Source organism: Centruroides sculpturatus, unplaced genomic scaffold, assembly GCF_000671375.1.
Source record: "Centruroides sculpturatus isolate CEXI.00-Female unplaced genomic scaffold, Cexi_2.0 scaffold247, whole genome shotgun sequence".
Lineage (NCBI taxonomy): Eukaryota > Metazoa > Arthropoda > Arachnida > Scorpiones > Buthidae > Centruroides > Centruroides sculpturatus.
The window spans coordinates 570844-589746 of NW_019384615.1; the positions used below are offsets into that span (position 1 = coordinate 570844).

At 32.6% G+C, this 18903-nt stretch overlaps 1 protein-coding gene across 1 annotated transcript; it reads left to right on the forward strand.

Annotated features, from left to right (window-relative positions):
• Positions 1–1327: 1327 nt before the first annotated feature.
• On the forward strand, positions 1328–18496 carry LOC111625372. Its single transcript, XM_023368509.1, has 6 exons — positions 1328–1563; positions 6806–7056; positions 7163–7286; positions 7907–7994; positions 18011–18105; positions 18306–18496. Exons 1-6 carry the CDS (start codon positions 1389–1391, stop codon positions 18494–18496), a joined length of 924 nt encoding a protein of 307 aa, XP_023224277.1. The 5' UTR covers positions 1328–1388.
• Positions 18497–18903: the final 407 nt, after the last annotated feature.

Consider the following 18903-nt stretch of genomic DNA (forward strand, 5'->3'; position numbering starts at 1 on the left):
AAAGTATAGAACTGTATAAAATAAAATATGGAGATAAATCAAAAGTTGTATCCACGACACTTTCGAACAGTCTTAAATGTTATTCGAATGTCTTCGAAGTATACTTTTTTGTTATGCTTTTTTGATAAAGTTAAAGCAACAGACAAGAATACTTTTCCTCGACTGACAAATAATATTGCTTGAAAACAGGGCCGTGCGGTAGATTTTCTCAGTATGATGCGAGTCTTCAAAATTCTGCCCCTTAAATTTTTACTTTTTAAAATAACCTTCGATTGTGAAAAAAAAACAACTGCACAAAATGTATGAATACTATTTTTATTTTGAAAATATAAACTACTATAAAATATTGATATCAACTACAACAATCTACTACAGCTTTACTCTTCTAACTTTAGCAATTTCGTTAATTAGGGATATGTAGTTTAGAGTGGCAACCAATGTAAATTCAATAGAAATTAATGATAGATTTTAAGTTTAAGTTTGGCTTATTGAACTTTTTCAGTAGTGTTTTATCAATTTTAATTTGGGGAAAACACTTTCCCTACTAGCTACAGAGACGGGGAGTGTTAAGAAAATTCTCAGAGCTACAACAGTATTCGGATAAAAAGTAATTAAGTTATTTTGGCACAAATAATTTAAAGCATTTAAAGGTTTCTTAGAATATGCTAGCATTCGGTATATATCACGCAATTTTTCTTCAAGATCATTTACATTTATATCTGATTGATTTTCGACCGAAAGTATTGACCGGAGACTGATACAATAATTTTCTAGCGTTTCTTCATCTAAATCCTTAAGTTTTAAAATGTCATATAAAAACTTAAAATTTCTGCTATGTGTTTTCAGAAGCGTAAATCGTTCATTCGGAGAATTGAGGGAAATGTTCAGAATATAATTTAAAAAGTTTATTTTAAATTTAATCTCTTCTGTCAAGGGTACATTGACAGCTTCTTCGTAGTCAAACTGATGCTTTTTCCTTTTGGCTCTAACTTCAGTTTCGACAGGATATTCTGTACTGCATTCAAGATTCTCTACAATCTCTTAACAGCAATTTTCATCTGACTATATTCGAATTGTCTATAACTTTTCACTGTTTTATGGTTTCTGATAACATCCTCATACAATCTGACAAATTTATAGTTACAGATTGCAATAGCTTCGAAACTGAATTTATATATATATATATATATATATATATATATAGACGTGTGTGTTTCTATATAACANAATGCAAAGCGACTTACAAGTTGTTCATAGAAACAGAGAAAGCTCCGTAAATGCAATACGAAAGATTTCTTAATTACTTCTTAATTTTGACGCTTTTTTTGTGTTACGCGAAATGCAACAATACAAATCTTGAAGACGGCGATGATTTCCGACAAACGTCGATGATGTTAGAAAATGCGGAGATGCGAATCAAAACGGCTTTGAAGTCTGTCTTAAACCAGAGTCTTCCTTATCTGATGAAAATTTCCGAAGAAGTGAAGGTATCTTTATCTTGCACGAAGTCTTCCGTTCTCTTCCTGGAAGACTTGATGAAACTGAAAGAGTGGCCTCTTCGAAGTAAGTAATCTTCAATGTTATAAATTATTACAACTTAAGCTAGGTAACCCTCGTATCACGCAAGGTCAGGTTTTTTTAAAAAACCGGACTCGGAAAGTCTGAAATCGTGCAGGTTTACAAAAAATCCTGTAGGGATTATTTTATTATGACAGAAAAAAAAGCAGAGTCATTCAATTTACATGGTGAAGGGAAAGTTGAAAAGTGGTAGCATTAATTACGTTATATACGAGGATTTCCGTGTGCAGGGAATCCTCGTTAATTCGAACTCGGATAGTTCAAAATCGCAATTATTTTCGGATTTTGATATAGATGTGTTTGTGTGTGCGTGTTTTGCACAAGTTGTTCACTCATTGTAAAGCATAAGAATTCCTGTGTCTTTCTGTTTGTGTTCTTGTTTAAAAAGAATTAATCCTAGGTCTTTACAAGGAGATCTGTGTGTTATTAATTAACATTATTCATGTTAAATTTTAACGATTATAGATCTAAGGAATAGAAAATGTAAGTAGTCAGGTCTCATATCTCAAGAAATTTGTGACTTAATAAAGGTTTAACACGTTATTAACAATTACAATTTTTTTCTAAAATTCCTAATTATCCTCAAAATGCAGCTTTTTCCCATTTTATAATAATAATTATAAGTATTATAATAATATATTAAAAGTTGTGACTATTTAAAAATATCGTAACAGTTGGTGCCTCTTACAGTTTTAAAGTCAGGCAAATGAAGTTACAAACTCATTAAACTGTAATTTATAAGGAAATATACAATTTATGGAATAATTATGATTTGAAGTTTGATTAAGATTTTTCTCTATTATGATACAAATTATTGAATAAACTTTAATCGTAAAATAAGAAAATAACACGTAAAGAGAAATACGGGATAAAAGAAAAAAAGCATTTTACATAAGCTTCAACAGTGAGTCACACACTACAAACACTCCTAGTCTATTCCCACAGCGTGCATTCCATTTGTTCCTTGTATAGAAATTAATTACCGTATTTTGACGAGTATAAGTCGCACTTTTTTTACTTCTTTTTGGGGCTCAAAATCATGGTGCGTCTTATACTCGACAGGTAACCATTTTTACAGTGAAATTATTTACAGTAGTGGTCCACTCTAGGGACCAACCTGTGCAGTGATTCGTTAAGCACATGGTCCTCAACAGAATGGCTAGAGTACCTAGATTATCAGAATAGCGACACACGAGTCATCACCGCCGTGTTCTGTCGACTGTTATTGCGTGAATTCTGAGTTTACATTAAGAAATGATAATTATTTCAGTTTAATAAAGGTGTCGATTCACCCATCCGTCATATTCTTGAATAAAAAACAAATAAAATACATCTTTTTAATAAAAAAAACGAATAAAATGCAATCTCCCATTAAAAAAGTTTTTTCTAAATTTTTTGTCTCAAAATAGGGGTGCGTCTTATACTCGACAGCGACTTATACTCGTTAAAATACGGTACTTTAACACATAGTGACCCTCATTTAAATAGCTTTATGACAAGATGGTTAGGCCTAATTATTTAAGGTAGCTTCGATGACGTGATGGAGATTGCAGACTTAAAATCCCATTTCTCGCACCAGTGTAAGTTTTAAGACTCTTAGGATACGACTATGCATAGGCGAGCAAGCGAGAATATGTGGCGAGAAAAGGAAAGACGCGATAAATATCAAAACCTGTCAGATATGTGCGAGAACCAGAAATTCGCTCTCGCCAGCGTTATTTCTCGCTTTTCGCTTGCGCATTGCTTTTCCTTTGCGAGAAGTATATCGCTCGCATACTCTCGCTCGCTACTAAATTCGCATCTGCATAGCCGTACCCTTAGGGCTGTCTCACATCATTATTGACTGGACCGACTGGCCTGACTCCAAGTCGTGTTTCCATGGCAACAGCAGTCTGCCGCCCGACTAGTCGTTCCAGTCTGACAGATTTGAAAAGTTAAATATTTGTAGTCGGGTCGGAGTAGTCGGTGAGCTACAGCCAATGAGAGTTTCGAAGCTACAACCAATCAAAGTTTAGATTTATCCAATCTACGTCGAAGTTAGAAAATGGCGGAAAGTATAGATTTCTCGGAAACTTTGATAATCGAAGTCAAAACATATCCGTGGTTTTATGATATTCGACGAGCCGAATATAAAGACAACATAAAAAAAAATAATTCTCGGACGGAGATTTCCAAGAAACTAAGCGTTGAATGTACGTGATTGACTAATTTAATATTGTAATAATGACGCGATATATCTAAATGCACGATCGCTTTCCATGACGGCCATCTTTTCTGTTCAATTTAAAAAACTTACCATGATTGGCTAGTGTATTGTTCTGATTGGTCCTTATGAGTCGGCCACCGACATAAAATCGTACTTAGTTCGAATGCTTTTACTACTAACCGGTCCGATTATAAAACCGGTGGGGTCGGCCTAGTCGGTCTAGTCTGTCATAGTGTGAAACAGCCCTTAGGGAATCGTTAATCCCTCGTCAGGATTGGCTTTACGTTTGTCTCTAAGCGAAATACGAGACCTGTTCGGGTCCGGAAAAGGTTCGCATCTGGGAAATTACCCGACACTATTCATTAACTTTGCATGAATGGTGTAGATGGGACTTTGAACTTAAGCTCATTTTAATCAATTGTTGTCTAGTCTATTACTTCGTAAAATTCGATTTGAAGTGATGTTTAATTTTTTTTATTAATTTTTCCCCTTTTCCAAAAGATTTTATGTTCTAATTATTTGTATACGAGCGCCTTGTTAAAGTTCCCTCTCTACTGGAGGACACCCGTTTACATTTATTTCGTCACGTNTATATGTTTAAAGTTTAAACTTTAAATAATACAGATTGTTTTGAACAGGTTATATTATACCTTATGATATGTATTGATAAAAAAAATAATTTAAGTTAAAATTTTTTTTAATATTTAGATTGTCAAGTAATATCCATTAAATAACAAATATATGACAGAAATTTATTATTTTTTATTACTAGCCTTATACGTGACATGCTAACAAAAATATTAAAATGCAAAATTGGCCGATTATTAAAACCGATTAACCGGGTAAATGGTCGATATGGCAGATTACCGATTAATCGGTGCATCCTTAGTCTCAATGTATTCATTGTTCTTCGGGCTGTATCTCCTTCTTTTATTTAACTTTTCAACGACGGTACGATGCGACAAAAAATATTTACAGAACTTCTCGAATCTTCTGTGACACGAAACTTACACATTTCGCAATACAAAATACAATAATTGTTTGCTGGAGCGACATACTAATTTTTCCGTAATTAGGCGAAATCATTCTATTAAACAATGGGAATCGTTTTCTCTAATACTCAACAATCGATTGAACTTCATGTTACGGCGTAGGTTGACAGTTAAATTCTTCTTATCATATGTGCAATCAATTCGATGATTTTTGTCACGATTTTTTCATTCGTTCAATTTGACAGTTGCTATTTTCTACCACCAAATCTTCTGTGAAATTAATCTGCAAATACTTGCAAAGTGTTTCAGTATTGGTGATACGCATGTGTTCATTTCTGAAATCTGGTTTATTTATTCTGGTTTCGTGATCGTTTCTTTTCTATTAGTTTTGTATTTTTCAGTACTAATGTATATTTTTTGTATATTAGTACACCTATGTACATTCTTTATGTATATAAATATTTATACACATAAAAATATATACAAATTATATCATATGCAAGATGTAAAGACAGTTCTATGAAGTANTACTTCGTAAAATTCGATTTGAAGTGATGTTTAATTTTTTTTATTAATTTTTCCCCTTTTCCAAAAGATTTTATGTTCTAATTATTTGTATACGAGCGCCTTGTTAAAGTTCCCTCTCTACTGGAGGACACCCGTTTACATTTATTTCGTCACGTCTTACATTAATAGTATTTTTTCTTGTCTCGGTATTATGTGACAACTGAATTCTATTCATTATTATCGGTTTTTATTAATGAAGGTTCTTTTACTTCTCTAGTTTTGTTTAATAAATTTCTAATATAAATATTTAACTTCGACCCGTTTTTTGGGACCTCACGTTAATTATTTTTGCGCCGTATACATTCTGAACTAACCCACATTATTTAGGGATTCCATACACTTACTACACTAATCTTATTGACCCGTTTGATTTACAATAACCTTGGCCCTCGATATATGCGGTTTCGAACAATGCCGATTCGGTTAATCTGCATCGTTTGCAGGTAGGTTGAACGTTATTCCTTCGACACGGCAATTATAAATTAATGACCTCTGTTTACGCATTTTCAACGTTGGTTACGAGTGAATATGAAACTTAGTGTTTTCGCGCAGTAATCTTATTTAGTATGTTTATATTCATATTTAGTGTAGTTTCTGTTTTAATTCTTTAACTTTTACTGATAACTGTAGAGGCAGCGACAGTGATGGTCACGCTAAATAAATATTTTACGACGTTTATAAAATTTTTTTCCGTTGTTGTACTATACAGGTCGTATGTGTACAAAATAAAGAAAAGTTTTGGAATCCTCTCAAATTTCATCTTCCGTGTTGTTTTTCAAATCTTCACGTCTTGAGACTTGCTGAACCCAAAAATTTCGTTTAATATCTTAGAATGTGGTAAAGGTTAAGTAACAAAATTTGGCATTATGACACTAAATTAAAAATTATATGAAAGTGATAATACAAAAATTGTCGATTGCTAACGGTTGATACTGACAGATAGGCGATCACGTCTGATACGTTGAGATGGATCGGACTTAGTAATTTAACTCGTTATTAGCATTTAAGATCTTTTATGAAATTTATCACTTTCCTCAAATTCAAGCGTTTTGCTATTTTATAATAATTAACAATATAAAACGCTTTTAGAATAAAATTTCATATCGACCGAAAAAGTATGTAGTTTTTTGCAGTTGTTATTTGAAACACCGCTTGTCAATGTTTAACGTCATTAACGATGCACTTTGCCTTAAATCTTTGGTAGTCATCATTTCCGTTCTTCCCAGTCGAATTAAATATACAAATTACAGTTTCAGACACGTTTAAAAATTCATTTATTTCCGGTTGAATTTTAGCATCCTTATTTGCGATTTGGCGTATGCGCTATTTTTCGCATGTATCGAAGGCTCTCTCTACTGTGAGTCTCCACGGAAAAATATAATCTTTTTGTTTCGATTTGTTTTTTCAAACATATGGTACATAAAGATAACTTTAATTAATTGTATGTATTTACTATTTCCAGTGATTGATTCTTTTGGAAAATTACCGGCAGGAATGTTAGGAGTAACACTATGGATACCGGGAGATTATGACCAGTGTTTAGACATAGAAATTCCTCAAAATAAAAAAGATATTACCGATAAAGAAACGGAACAGGTTCGAGGCAAATACTGTGCCCTGACAATTGGAATGCAAGAATTACTGAAACGTATTGCAAAGTCGATTCATAAGTTGGAAAATAATTCATTGATTAAACTAGCAAAAGAAATTATTGTAAGTATTAAAATTTAACAAAAAATTTTGCGAAGGATTAATTAATACACTTTAGTGTAATTTATCAGTTAAATCTATTTACACAACGAATTAATGAATTTTATAGGAACCAATTAGGTTTGAAGATACGTTGAAAACAGATTTAGTCGATACAAAGATGGAAATACGTTTCGATGTGTGCATTCCGAGTACATGCAGTGATAAAGACTTAAGAAACGTTGGGAATTGGAGTAAGTCGTTTGATATTTTTTAATTATATAAAATACTTTTGTAAATCCGAACATGCCTTAATCAACTGTCTGTTCGATCTTAAACAATTCTCTCTATTGTATTCAGCCAAAACAACACAAAATCATTCTAACGAATCATAATTTTAAGTGGATATAAATATGTAATTCAGTATAAAGAATTTTATAAACTACTAGTCAATAATTTGTAAACTCTTTGCGATAAATAGTTCGGATTAACAAGATTTAGATTGTAATATATAAAAAAGAATATTGTTTTTATGCTATTTTTATAAGGAAGTAGTAACTGTAATGTATGGAGTGCCCATCAATGACAGATTCTGTTAATAATTTGTAAAGAATGTTTCAGATGTGTTTAAAGAAAAAAGTTCCAATTAAAATTCCTTCCACTGCAGGGAGGAATCATATTAGTAGATCGACTTTTCTTACTTAAAATACTTTTTCCTCTCTTAGTTAGATTTGATTTTACAAGCAATGCATTTAAACCTCATTTTTTCTAATAAATTGAAAATGTGACAAGCGATAAATTAAACCGTCATTTTGAAAAATTAATTTATGTGATTCTTTAAATCTGTAATTACGTTCTTCGTTTTATTTTTCAGTACTCGGGACAGCAATAGACTTTAACGTCGGATATTGCAAAATCAAAGATGAACGTATTAAATACAGTAACGGACAATTGATATCGTTGTAAGTATATTTATATTAAACTGATTCAATGAAATTAAGAACTTCTGAAGTATGAAAATAACTTTAAAATACCGAAAAATTCGGCAAATTGACGATGAATAATGAATATAAATAAATCGCAAAGTTTTCGTGAAAAACGCGATAATAATCTAACGAAAAAAATAAGTTTAACAAAGAAAATAGCCAATCGAATCTATTTTATTCTGAAGCGCATTACATGATATTAAAGAGAAATTTATTGTCTATTTGAATGCGCATCGTTTGTCTTGATTTCTGTGTTTTAAATATTCCGTTTTAAGCCATCGACTGCTAATGCTTTTCTTTCCTTCTTATTTTAAAAATTATTCAACTAAATTCAGGAATGTGTTCTGCTTTTTACAACACCTAATATTTGATTTTAGGTTGACCTCTAACTTCTTTTTATCTATCATTCAGTCAAACGATACTTTTATTCGGTCTGAATGTCTTAATAGATGTCCTATCGTCTTAATTTTTCATTTATCCATAGTGTTAAGAATGAATTTGGTTTCTCTTGCTCTCTCCTAAACCTGGTCATTAGACAATTATTTACTCTAAAATTCTTTCCACATTCTCTTCCAGCACAACGGAAATGCGTGCAGTTTTGTCTTATTTTCTCTTCTCTTTAAAAAAATTTTATCTAATTTTTACCTCGAATATTTAAAAAACATAGATTTTCCGAACCAAACGAGGTCAGTTCGCAAACGTTTAACGAGATTTTTGTTACATTCACATTGATGTTCCTCATATTAGCATTTTTTTCCCTTTCTAAAACGCCTTCTTTTACTGTGTAATTACCGACTTCACACGTCTTTTAAACCTTCTGTCAGAAGTTGGTCAACACTGTTTAATTGTCTATCCTTTAGTGTTATTTTAGCACGTCTTTCGATTTCCTTTTAAACAAATCATTATTTTCCAGCTGCGTTGGCCTTTACTGCATTTTCTCAAAGACTCTTGTAGCCTTTTTTGTTTTCTGTTTGCAACCAGACTGAAGATAAAATCTCTTTAATGGTATATTTGAGAGTCTTCTCGTTAGTGTAAAATTGTTGTAATATTGCGATAATAAATTATCTAGTATTATTTAATGTTAATACATCTCTGGCTGCTGTAGATTTGCTGAAATAATTGATCTTACTGTCAAATTCGGCGCAACACCGAATCTTCTATTTCGTTATAAATGTTACATAATTTTTAGATATACACTACATATATAAAAGGACTAAATAAATAATTGTAAAATAATCTATTATACAACAGTATATAAATGTTAATTTAAAATACCTGTAACCACTTCAACTATTATAAAAATTATAATAATAATTGCTTTAAATTAATTAAAACTATAAAGAATATATTTAGTAATAAAAACGAATAATTTAAATTAATAAATATAATCAAAATCTGTAATAATTATTTATAGTTTAACAACGGTTAAATCTGACTTGTGAGTATAGAAAGGAATAATAAAACGTGTTCTTCGCCTGTGGATTACAGCAGATGATAGCGTTTAATGCGTACGAAATACAATCATAGTAAACACAGATATAAAATTTGAATTAGTTAATTCTGTTATAGGCCTATTACATTAAAAATCATGAAGGTAAATGAGCTAAAAAATATATATTAAATATATTAAATATTTTATGAACTTAAATGAACAAGAAATTTATCCTTCGGTTAAATCTTCGTTATATACAATAAAACGTGTCAATCGCGGCATCTAAGTAAAATGGAAACGTTTCAAAACGGAAATATTATTCGGTGCCGTGCTATTTGATTTGCTCGAGTTTTATTTTAGGTTTTTGACATCAAGAAAAAACGAATACTCGTGAAAGTATAGAACTGTATAAAATAAAATATGGAGATAAATCAAAAGTTGTATCCACGACACTTTCGAACAGTCTTAAATGTTATTCGAATGTCTTCGAAGTATACTTTTTTGTTATGCTTTTTTGATAAAGTTAAAGCAACAGACAAGAATACTTTTCCTCGACTGACAAATAATATTGCTTGAAAACAGGGCCGTGCGGTAGATTTTCTCAGTATGATGCGAGTCTTCAAAATTCTGCCCCTTAAATTTTTACTTTTTAAAATAACCTTCGATTGTGAAAAAAAACAACTGCACAAAATGTATGAATACTATTTTTATTTTGAAAATATAAACTACTATAAAATATTGATATCAACTACAACAATCTACTACAGCTTTACTCTTCTAACTTTAACTTTAGCAAATTCGTTAATTAGGGAATCGTAATCTAGAGTGGCAGCCAATGTAGATTCAATAGAAATTAATGATAGATTTCTAAGTTTTGTTTGGCTTATTGAACTTCTTAAGTAGTGTTTTATTAATTTTAATTTGGAAAAACTTTTTTCCCCACTAGCTACAGAGACAGGGAGTGTTAATAAAATTCTCAGAGCTACAACGGTATTCGGATACAAAGTAATTAAGTTATTTTGGCACAAATTATTTAAGACATTCAATGATTTCATAGAATATGCTAGCATTCGGGATATATCACGGAATTCTTCTTGAAGATCATTTACATTTATATCTGATTCATTTTTGACCGAAAGTATTGACTGGAGACTGGTACGATAATTTTCTAGTGTTTTTTTCATCTNGAACTTCGGAGACATCATTAATATAAATAATTTTAATCGCCGTTGAATAAGAAATGTTTCTTTCACAAGAAATGTATAAAATTACAGTACTGTATTAGACTTACGGTACCTAATTTACATACTGACAGACGATAGTTAGCGTAAAAATCTCCGTAGCGTGGCGCCACGCTAGACGGCGGAAATTATATATTTAATTATAACAAAGTTACAATAAGTTAATATATAATTATATATACAGTACCTAATTTATATATAATTAATATATAATTATATGTACAGTACCTAATTTATATATAATTTATATAATACTGTCCAGACGATAGAAATCTCTCCGTTGTTGGCGCTACGGACGGCGGGAAAGTAGTTTGGCTGCCCGATGACGTTTGAGGTGTTTATAGGGAACTTTTACTATTTTTTACGGATACCGGTAGCAATTTTTTCGTAGTTTTATAGGAATCGTAATTATAGGGACCGTAATTATAGGGGGGTCGACTGTATAAATCCGCCCGCGCTCGGATGCCGAAGAGATTCCGGCTCGTAGAATATGTGCCAGATACATAAAATAATATAAAGAAAATGTTAGAATTAAAATATATATTCTTGCATTTATGAAGCTTCAATATATACATATATATATATATATTAGTTTTTCATACAGAATATTGTATTTATTACCATCATTCCATTCAAAATTAATGTTAGTTTTTTGACTCTGGTGCATACACTGTCTGTAATAGGCCTGTTAAAATATGTAGTTTTTGCACCATTTTGTAAAATTGATAAACACTATTATCTATATATATATATATAGACGTGTGTGTTTCTATATTTCACTTTTCAGCCAGAACTACACATCTCAAGTGAATGGTGTTTGTATGAAGTAGTATCCCCAAGTCTCCATTCGTGCACTATGGTGGGTGCATTCCGATAGCTATAAGAGTGCAGGAGATATGGGCTTTGAAAGTGGTTGAAAGTGGAAGATTTTCTATTTCGATTTAAAAAATTTTCGAATTTAAATTTAAATTCGAATTGGTTCGATTATAGAACGATTGTAAACGTTCCAGAAAATTGACAAAATTGAAAATAGTTCGTTTGACTAGATGTAGAAATTGTCTAATTACTCTGGAAACAGGGGACCTAATTCTTGCATTCTGTGAAAACGGGTAAGATTGGCTATGATGTAATTATCTAAATCTTTATTATCGTTACCTTTTGCCCAGTGAAGCGGGTTTTTGCAGCTAGTTTAAAATAAAATATCATGCCAAAGAATTACACCGCATATAAATTGGTAATTTTCAATAGCTTTTGCTAACACTCTTGCTTTCACTTTAGTTTCTGCATCTCTGTTGACGTCTTCTATTATTTGGAATAATGCATCATAGATTTTTCAAAGTTGAAATCGTAAAGGTTTTAACGCATCTATTCTGCTTGACCACCTAGAAGCACTCAATGATTTTAGAGTTAATTGTGAAACATTCTTTCAGTACTTCCCAACGCTTTGTAGAACCAGAAGAAAAGTATACCTTTCTTACTCGTTTCATATTAGCTCCGTTGTCATAACCTTGTCCTCTAAGCCACTTTAACTCAAAACCTAACATTTCCAAATATGTCAGAATAAGTTCTGTCAAACCCTCTCTAATGAATCACAAGCTTAAAAAAAATACCAATAAAGTATTTTTCGCTTATATATTTATTTTGAATGGAGTTAAAAGAGACAACTCTTATTGCTAATGAGAGCTGTTCAATATGACTTACGTCTGGGGTATAATCGGCGATTATTGAAAATATTTAGCGATACAGTATTTCTTATTTCGAAAATTTTGCTTCCAATTACTTCTCCCATCAAATTTGTAAATTCTTCTTGTATATTATTGCTTAGATAAGTCACAGACCATTTACAGCATGGAACTCTTCATGGAGTTTGTTCTTCCATAACTGGATCGAACTCAAAAAGCAATTCTATCTACTTCAGGAAGTTTCCGTTATTAGGCTGAAACAAATGTTCAGTTGTTTCACGAAAAGCTAAGCATTGTGAGGCCAGTAGTCTAATTATTGACATAATTCTTTATAAAACTTTTTTTCAATGCCGAATTTCTATATCCATAATTCGTTTCCCCAGAGAAGGCAACAGGAAATCACTCTGAGTTACCTTCCTTAGTAACACCTTGGCGTATTATTAACTACTTACTAATCTGCGCCGGGTGTCGCCGACGTCAAAAATCTGATATGGCACCAAGAAGAAGAAGAATTCGTTGATATTCAGCGTCAAAAGCTTTTTGTCTTTTAATCGAATGTCCAATATTTTCACGTTTTAAAAGCATTTCTGTGATTTACAAACTTTTGGTGCATTGTGAGGTTTCTTGGGAGATTGGAAGATTTCCCCAGTCAGAATAGCCTTTTTTGAGCCATACACTAACAGCAGACGAATTATCAAATTAAATACAACAATAGCAAAAAACAGCAGCATTTGTAACGGAGTAAATCAACCAACTTCTCTCGACGTCTTCACAATTGATCAACACTTTGAAATAATGCGAGAGCGAAGAACTACACCTCCCTTTATTACAGGAAACGCGAATTCTTTAATTTGATGTGGATCTCTCGCCACCATTCTTACAAGTTAGAGTTTTCCCTAATTTCTTCCCTATTCTTTAAGCTTTTCTTTTTACATTCACTTCCAGACAATTTGTTCCTTTTCTGTTCCATACTGTAATAAAAATATTAAATAAACATTCACACTCCTTCACATAGAACGGAGGGAGTCATTAAAAATGATTAAATATGATGATGCTTATCATCTATTAAAATAGAATAGATAAAATAACGATAAAAATGAGTTGCAAAGCCAGTAAAATTTGTACGTGACATAACTTAATCTTATAATATTAATCGATAGGAGATGATAATGATAATAATAAGCGCAGAGCCCAAACGGTTAAGAGTTAAATGTTGAAATTTGATACACAGTTACGGTACGTCATGAGAACGCACACTAAGAAGGGTTTTTTCGCAATACTCCCCCCGCGGGAAGAGGAAGAGGATTAAGGACTATCTTAAAGAACTCGGCTCTACTGTACTGTTAGATGCGGTGTATTGCGTTTTTGCAGAAAATCCAACATATTTTCAGACCATTTAAAAATTTTATAATTAATCTCGGAAGAGGGAGACGTAATTCTTGCACCCGGTGAAAACAGGCAAGATCGGCTATAAGCTAATAATCTTAATTTTCGCTATCATTACTTTTGCTTGAGCAACGCAGGGCTCACCTTTTAGTAAATAGATAAAGAATATCTGTCAAATTGACTTCTAGCAGCCATTTTGACATACGCCTTTCTTTAATTTGTCATTGTATTGTCCCCACTTCAATGTATATGAATTTAGTAAAAATAGAGCAAAAATTAACGAACGCAAAAGTAGCAAATGCAAATATTTTCTAAGCAATTCTCTCTATCACACACAGAACGTAAAAGTAGTCCAATATTACATAAATAACTTTCTATCTATCACACATAAGCACACGTTCCATACCTGATATATACCCAGTCCATGCAAATGCTCCTTTTTAATTCGAGTAACTATTGTAACAACCTAATCCTTTTCAATGATAATAAGTAGCTACAATTGCTGTAAAAAACAACAATTCTCTTATCTGATCTACTTTTTAAACACAAAATGCGAAGTAGTATAAATGCAAATATATTCTACTGATACTGATATATATCTAATTTACTGATTTAAACACAGCACAGCCACTTGCTACTTCTCCAGACAAACTAACGTTAAAATCAAATATTGTCAGTAATTTAAGCTCAAAGCAGAACTATTAACACTTTACACGTGAAGGGTACCGAAAGCACTTAGGCAGAAACATGCGATAAATCATAAATCGTATACATCAATATCGGAATAACGTAGATCAATATAGAAAAGCGTTGCGTAAAAATTTTTAATTATTTAATGGTTCTAGTAATAATTTGATTTCTCTGCTTATGCCGCCCTCTTAGAGTGCCGCCTGATGCATCCGCCTTTCTCCGTCATAGCACGGCACGGCCCTGCTTGAAAATTGCATAAAAACACGTTTAGAAATAAACATTTAGCAAAACATTAATTGTGTGAGTACTATGGCAATCTGGTATCAATGTTCTTTGTTATTGACTGACCAGAATGACTAAACACGAACGATAGTCAGTGTGTGCATTAGGTTTACAGTTAAGTTAAAAGTACAGTGTAATCCACTTTAATTTTAATCGTCCACTTTCGAAGTTCAACGGGCCACATCCAGAGGTTGACGAGTGACTTGTTTACGACAGGGAAGTTGTATCCTTCCTTGTCCAATGTTAAGGGCAACATCGATATCTGGGTCTCGAGCGGAAAAAATAGCGAGTTTTCCTACGCCTTTCCATGTAGAGCAGATAATTGCGTTTCGTATCCTGATTCATTATTTTATAGAAGTTTATCGAGAAAAACTGAGTAGACCGTTTCTGGACACAACGGATCGATTGGAATGTTCCAAGAGAGAAGACGACACACGTACGGAATAATCTCCTGAACGAGTTATGAAAGATATCTAATAAATCGATGAGACTTTCGAGAACACTTACGCACAAAAACCGGAAGCTTTTGATAATAGTACAATACGAATTGTGGAAGGGGAATCTGCAAAGACGAAACTGGGACATCAAAATGCAATTTATGCCTTTTTGACACGTGTTTTCCTTGTTAGTCGCCCCTCGTTCGTGTTTTGCGATTGGTTTTGTATCACTTTTAAGTAGACGTCAATGTTCAATTCGACACCAAATTCCGATATCGATAGGACTTAAATGTTTGTCCGTCCCCGTTATTGCGTAACGTTTAAATTGGAATTGTTTAATGATTTTTGGTGATTTAGATCTAGAACTTCTGTAAGACAAATTTTGGTAGCGATTCGGACCCAGTCCGGAGCTTCAAACTACTCTGTACATTTGCCGAGAAGTGTGGTTGACGGGGCAGAATCGTGTACGAACACGATTGCCGTTTTTCTATTTTAAAAATAGTAACGGTCGCTGTCGCGGAAAGACCGTTAAGGAAGCAACTGTGGTATTTTTAATGCATGGCCACTGATTGGTCATCAGATCATCACACCACCAGCAGTCCTTCGACAGAGCAGCTAATCACTCGTTGGTTAAGGTTCACAACACTCTACATATTTGCATAGCGTTACAATTGGTAACCGCTAATTTGTCGGCAGGAAATCACGCCACACGTTATTTGCATAGTGCTACAGCTCGGTTATTGACGGCTATAAAAGTATTAAAGGCGAGGATAGCCATTTCTTGTGCTCGGTCGCTACTTGCTTGGCATTTAGGTTGGAGGACTTGCCTTCCATCCATTAAAGGTTTTGTACAGGAATGGTTTGTACTGCATGCCAGATCGGTGTTACCGGTTGAAGCTCCATAAACTTTTTCGAGGAAAGTCCGTATGCTTAGGCGTGTCATCGGCCAGACGAGGATGGTCATTTTTTGCGATTGGTCGCTACTTTCTTAGATCTTGGCTAGGGACTTGTCTTCCACTCGATAAGGGCGCTCTATAGAAGCAGAATGTACCGAATGCCGGATCGGTGTTACCGATTGAAGCGTTCAATAAACTTTATCAACAATAGAAACTTCAGATCTACGTAAGACGTTTCGGAACGTCAGGATATACACTAAGTTCGTAAGTTTTCAAGTGTGTACCGGAGTTCGAGTTAAGTCTGGATTCGTCTCGCTGTTTGTTTTTCAACTGCCGGAAGAAGATTACTACTAGCCAACAACTTGCCGATTCGTCGTAAGGTGTCTTCTTGACGGACCTAATCAGCGTATTTAATTATCTAAACTTTGCTAATGTATTAGATAGAATTAAATAACCTAATAAATAGAGTATAACAATTTGCAGGGCTTATCGCACCGAGGCCGACAGAAAGAAGGACCAGAACTTTTATAACAAAGGTTGGTCTTTAATAATCACATTTCAAATTTAGGTAAGTATGCATTTCGGGTACAAAGACCCTTCATCAGCTTACAAACACATGGTAACAACCTAACAATTACGACGCCAATAACCAGACAATACAACGGAATAACCAACATATGCAGTGCACTGCATTTACAATTTATCAATGTAACCCATACACTGAAATTTAAAATATCAAGTATAAATTTGAGTACAATGACAATGTGGTATAACATATTATCTGGGACGAGTAAAGTCTTAGTTTCTCATACATTTTTTTTCAAATTCTGGTAGATGGTTACACTATTAATAATAAATATTGTTAAGTATATTAAAAACACACAAAAAGAGGAAGGAAGCTAGCAATGAACTTACTCTTATTAAAACCAATTTTAGCACAAACAAAATACATCTGATGTATAAGACTTTGTAAAGTCAACTGCTCTGTCACAATGCATTTTACAAAGTGATGTGACTATACTCCCACATCTGTTCATCATCTGTTTCAAGGTTAAGTAAAAACAATGTCAATCCACTCCTCATGTAGCTTCAGTCCCACGTTGTTATTAATTCTAATGTCTTCTTGTGTTTTCAGAATTTCTAGGTGTTCCATCTTTTGAGTTGATTGTTTTCTAAAAAGACAGCTGCAGGAACAGCCCTGCAAATTGTTATACCCTATTTATTAGGTTATTTAATTCTGTCTAATTTATATGCGTGGGCAAAAAGCGTTTATTATTATTTGTTAATGTAATTAGCGCACCAAGTTGGTCGCCAATTGTGTGAACTACAAACATTGTAAACTTCATTGTGGTCTACTCTCACCAAGGAAAAACCCGCCAACGACGAACTACTAGGTCAACAACGTCATCACAAGCCACCAAGCCGCAAGGCACCCTGCTCTTAAATTCTACTGTGATGTATTGTTCTATATGGATCAACAATGTGATTTCAGTATGTATAATTGTCCATCAGCCAAAATGACACTCTGTACTGTATATTTGTGTCAGGATTATTTTTAATCATTGCGATGCAAGGCAATTATGAGATCCTACCTTTTCTCATCCTTCCAAGATTTCAACTTCACTCTCTTCCTCTCCTCTTTTACTACACACCCTCCTCTCCTTCTTTCCTTATTTTATTACATGGGATAAGTCTCACTACAACCCTTCACGTTTAAACTAAACTAAAGTCTAAAACTTCACAAGTAAAAAGTCTTCATTAAGCAACTATTTAAGACATTTATAAATAATATAATATAGCTCTCAAGTTATTATGTACCCATAAATCATATTTATATTCTTACATTCAAACAGATATAATTACAGTAATAGTTACTTAATTAATTGTTAAATGATATAAAACATATTTCAGTAAATTGATATGAAAATATTAATTGCTTAATATAGAATTGTCCTTGGCATGTTTATTGCATGGGTAGGATTGGCAACGTTAACAGAAATATTAATGAGACTTCATATTATTCCTTTGAAGGCAAGTGAAGGTAAGTGTTTAAAAATATCAAAACAGTCTTTTTACATATTTAAGGGTGAGAATTTACCTATTATTATTATAAAGTTAAGGAAAATGATCTGGAATGCTCTTATTTTCGAATATATTATGAATAGTTCATAAAAATGATTATAAAATAAATGTATTTTTATCAGTTAATTGCACCTGAATAATATTGTTTGTTATTTTTAGGTAGATTTTTTGAGTATATTCTCGGAGCTTCACCTTACAAATCTCTACATAAATTATATTCGACGAATCTCGACGAGAGTACAAAATCGATCTGCGGTGTAAAATTTCTTCTAGTAAATATTGTGGTGTTGGGACATTTATGCACGGTAGGATTGTTTCCCACAATAACAGGTATTTTTCTTTTACTGTAAGATATAATATTTAATATTTATAAATATTTATGCCACAATGTATGCCAAAGGCTTGCCACCATAACACAATTTTAATTGTTCTATTGTTTAGTCAGTTCACTGTCACAGTTAATATGGAGAATGTAATTATATATGTAATATTTATAATTATATGTCACTTTTAATTAATGTATTAGAATGCAGATTATTGTCTTATGAAACAAGAAATTTCTACTTTATCCTTTTTTTATCTGTTAGGGGCCGTGCATAAATAACATAAAGGCGATTTAGGCCATTCGAGACACTCACCCACCCTTGTGTAAGAAACCGTAATTTTTTCTTTGATCTTTCCTTCCCTTCTTTATTTTACGTAATATTTCGGCATGATTTTATAGAAAGATTTTAACAAAAAAATTTTTTATGAAACC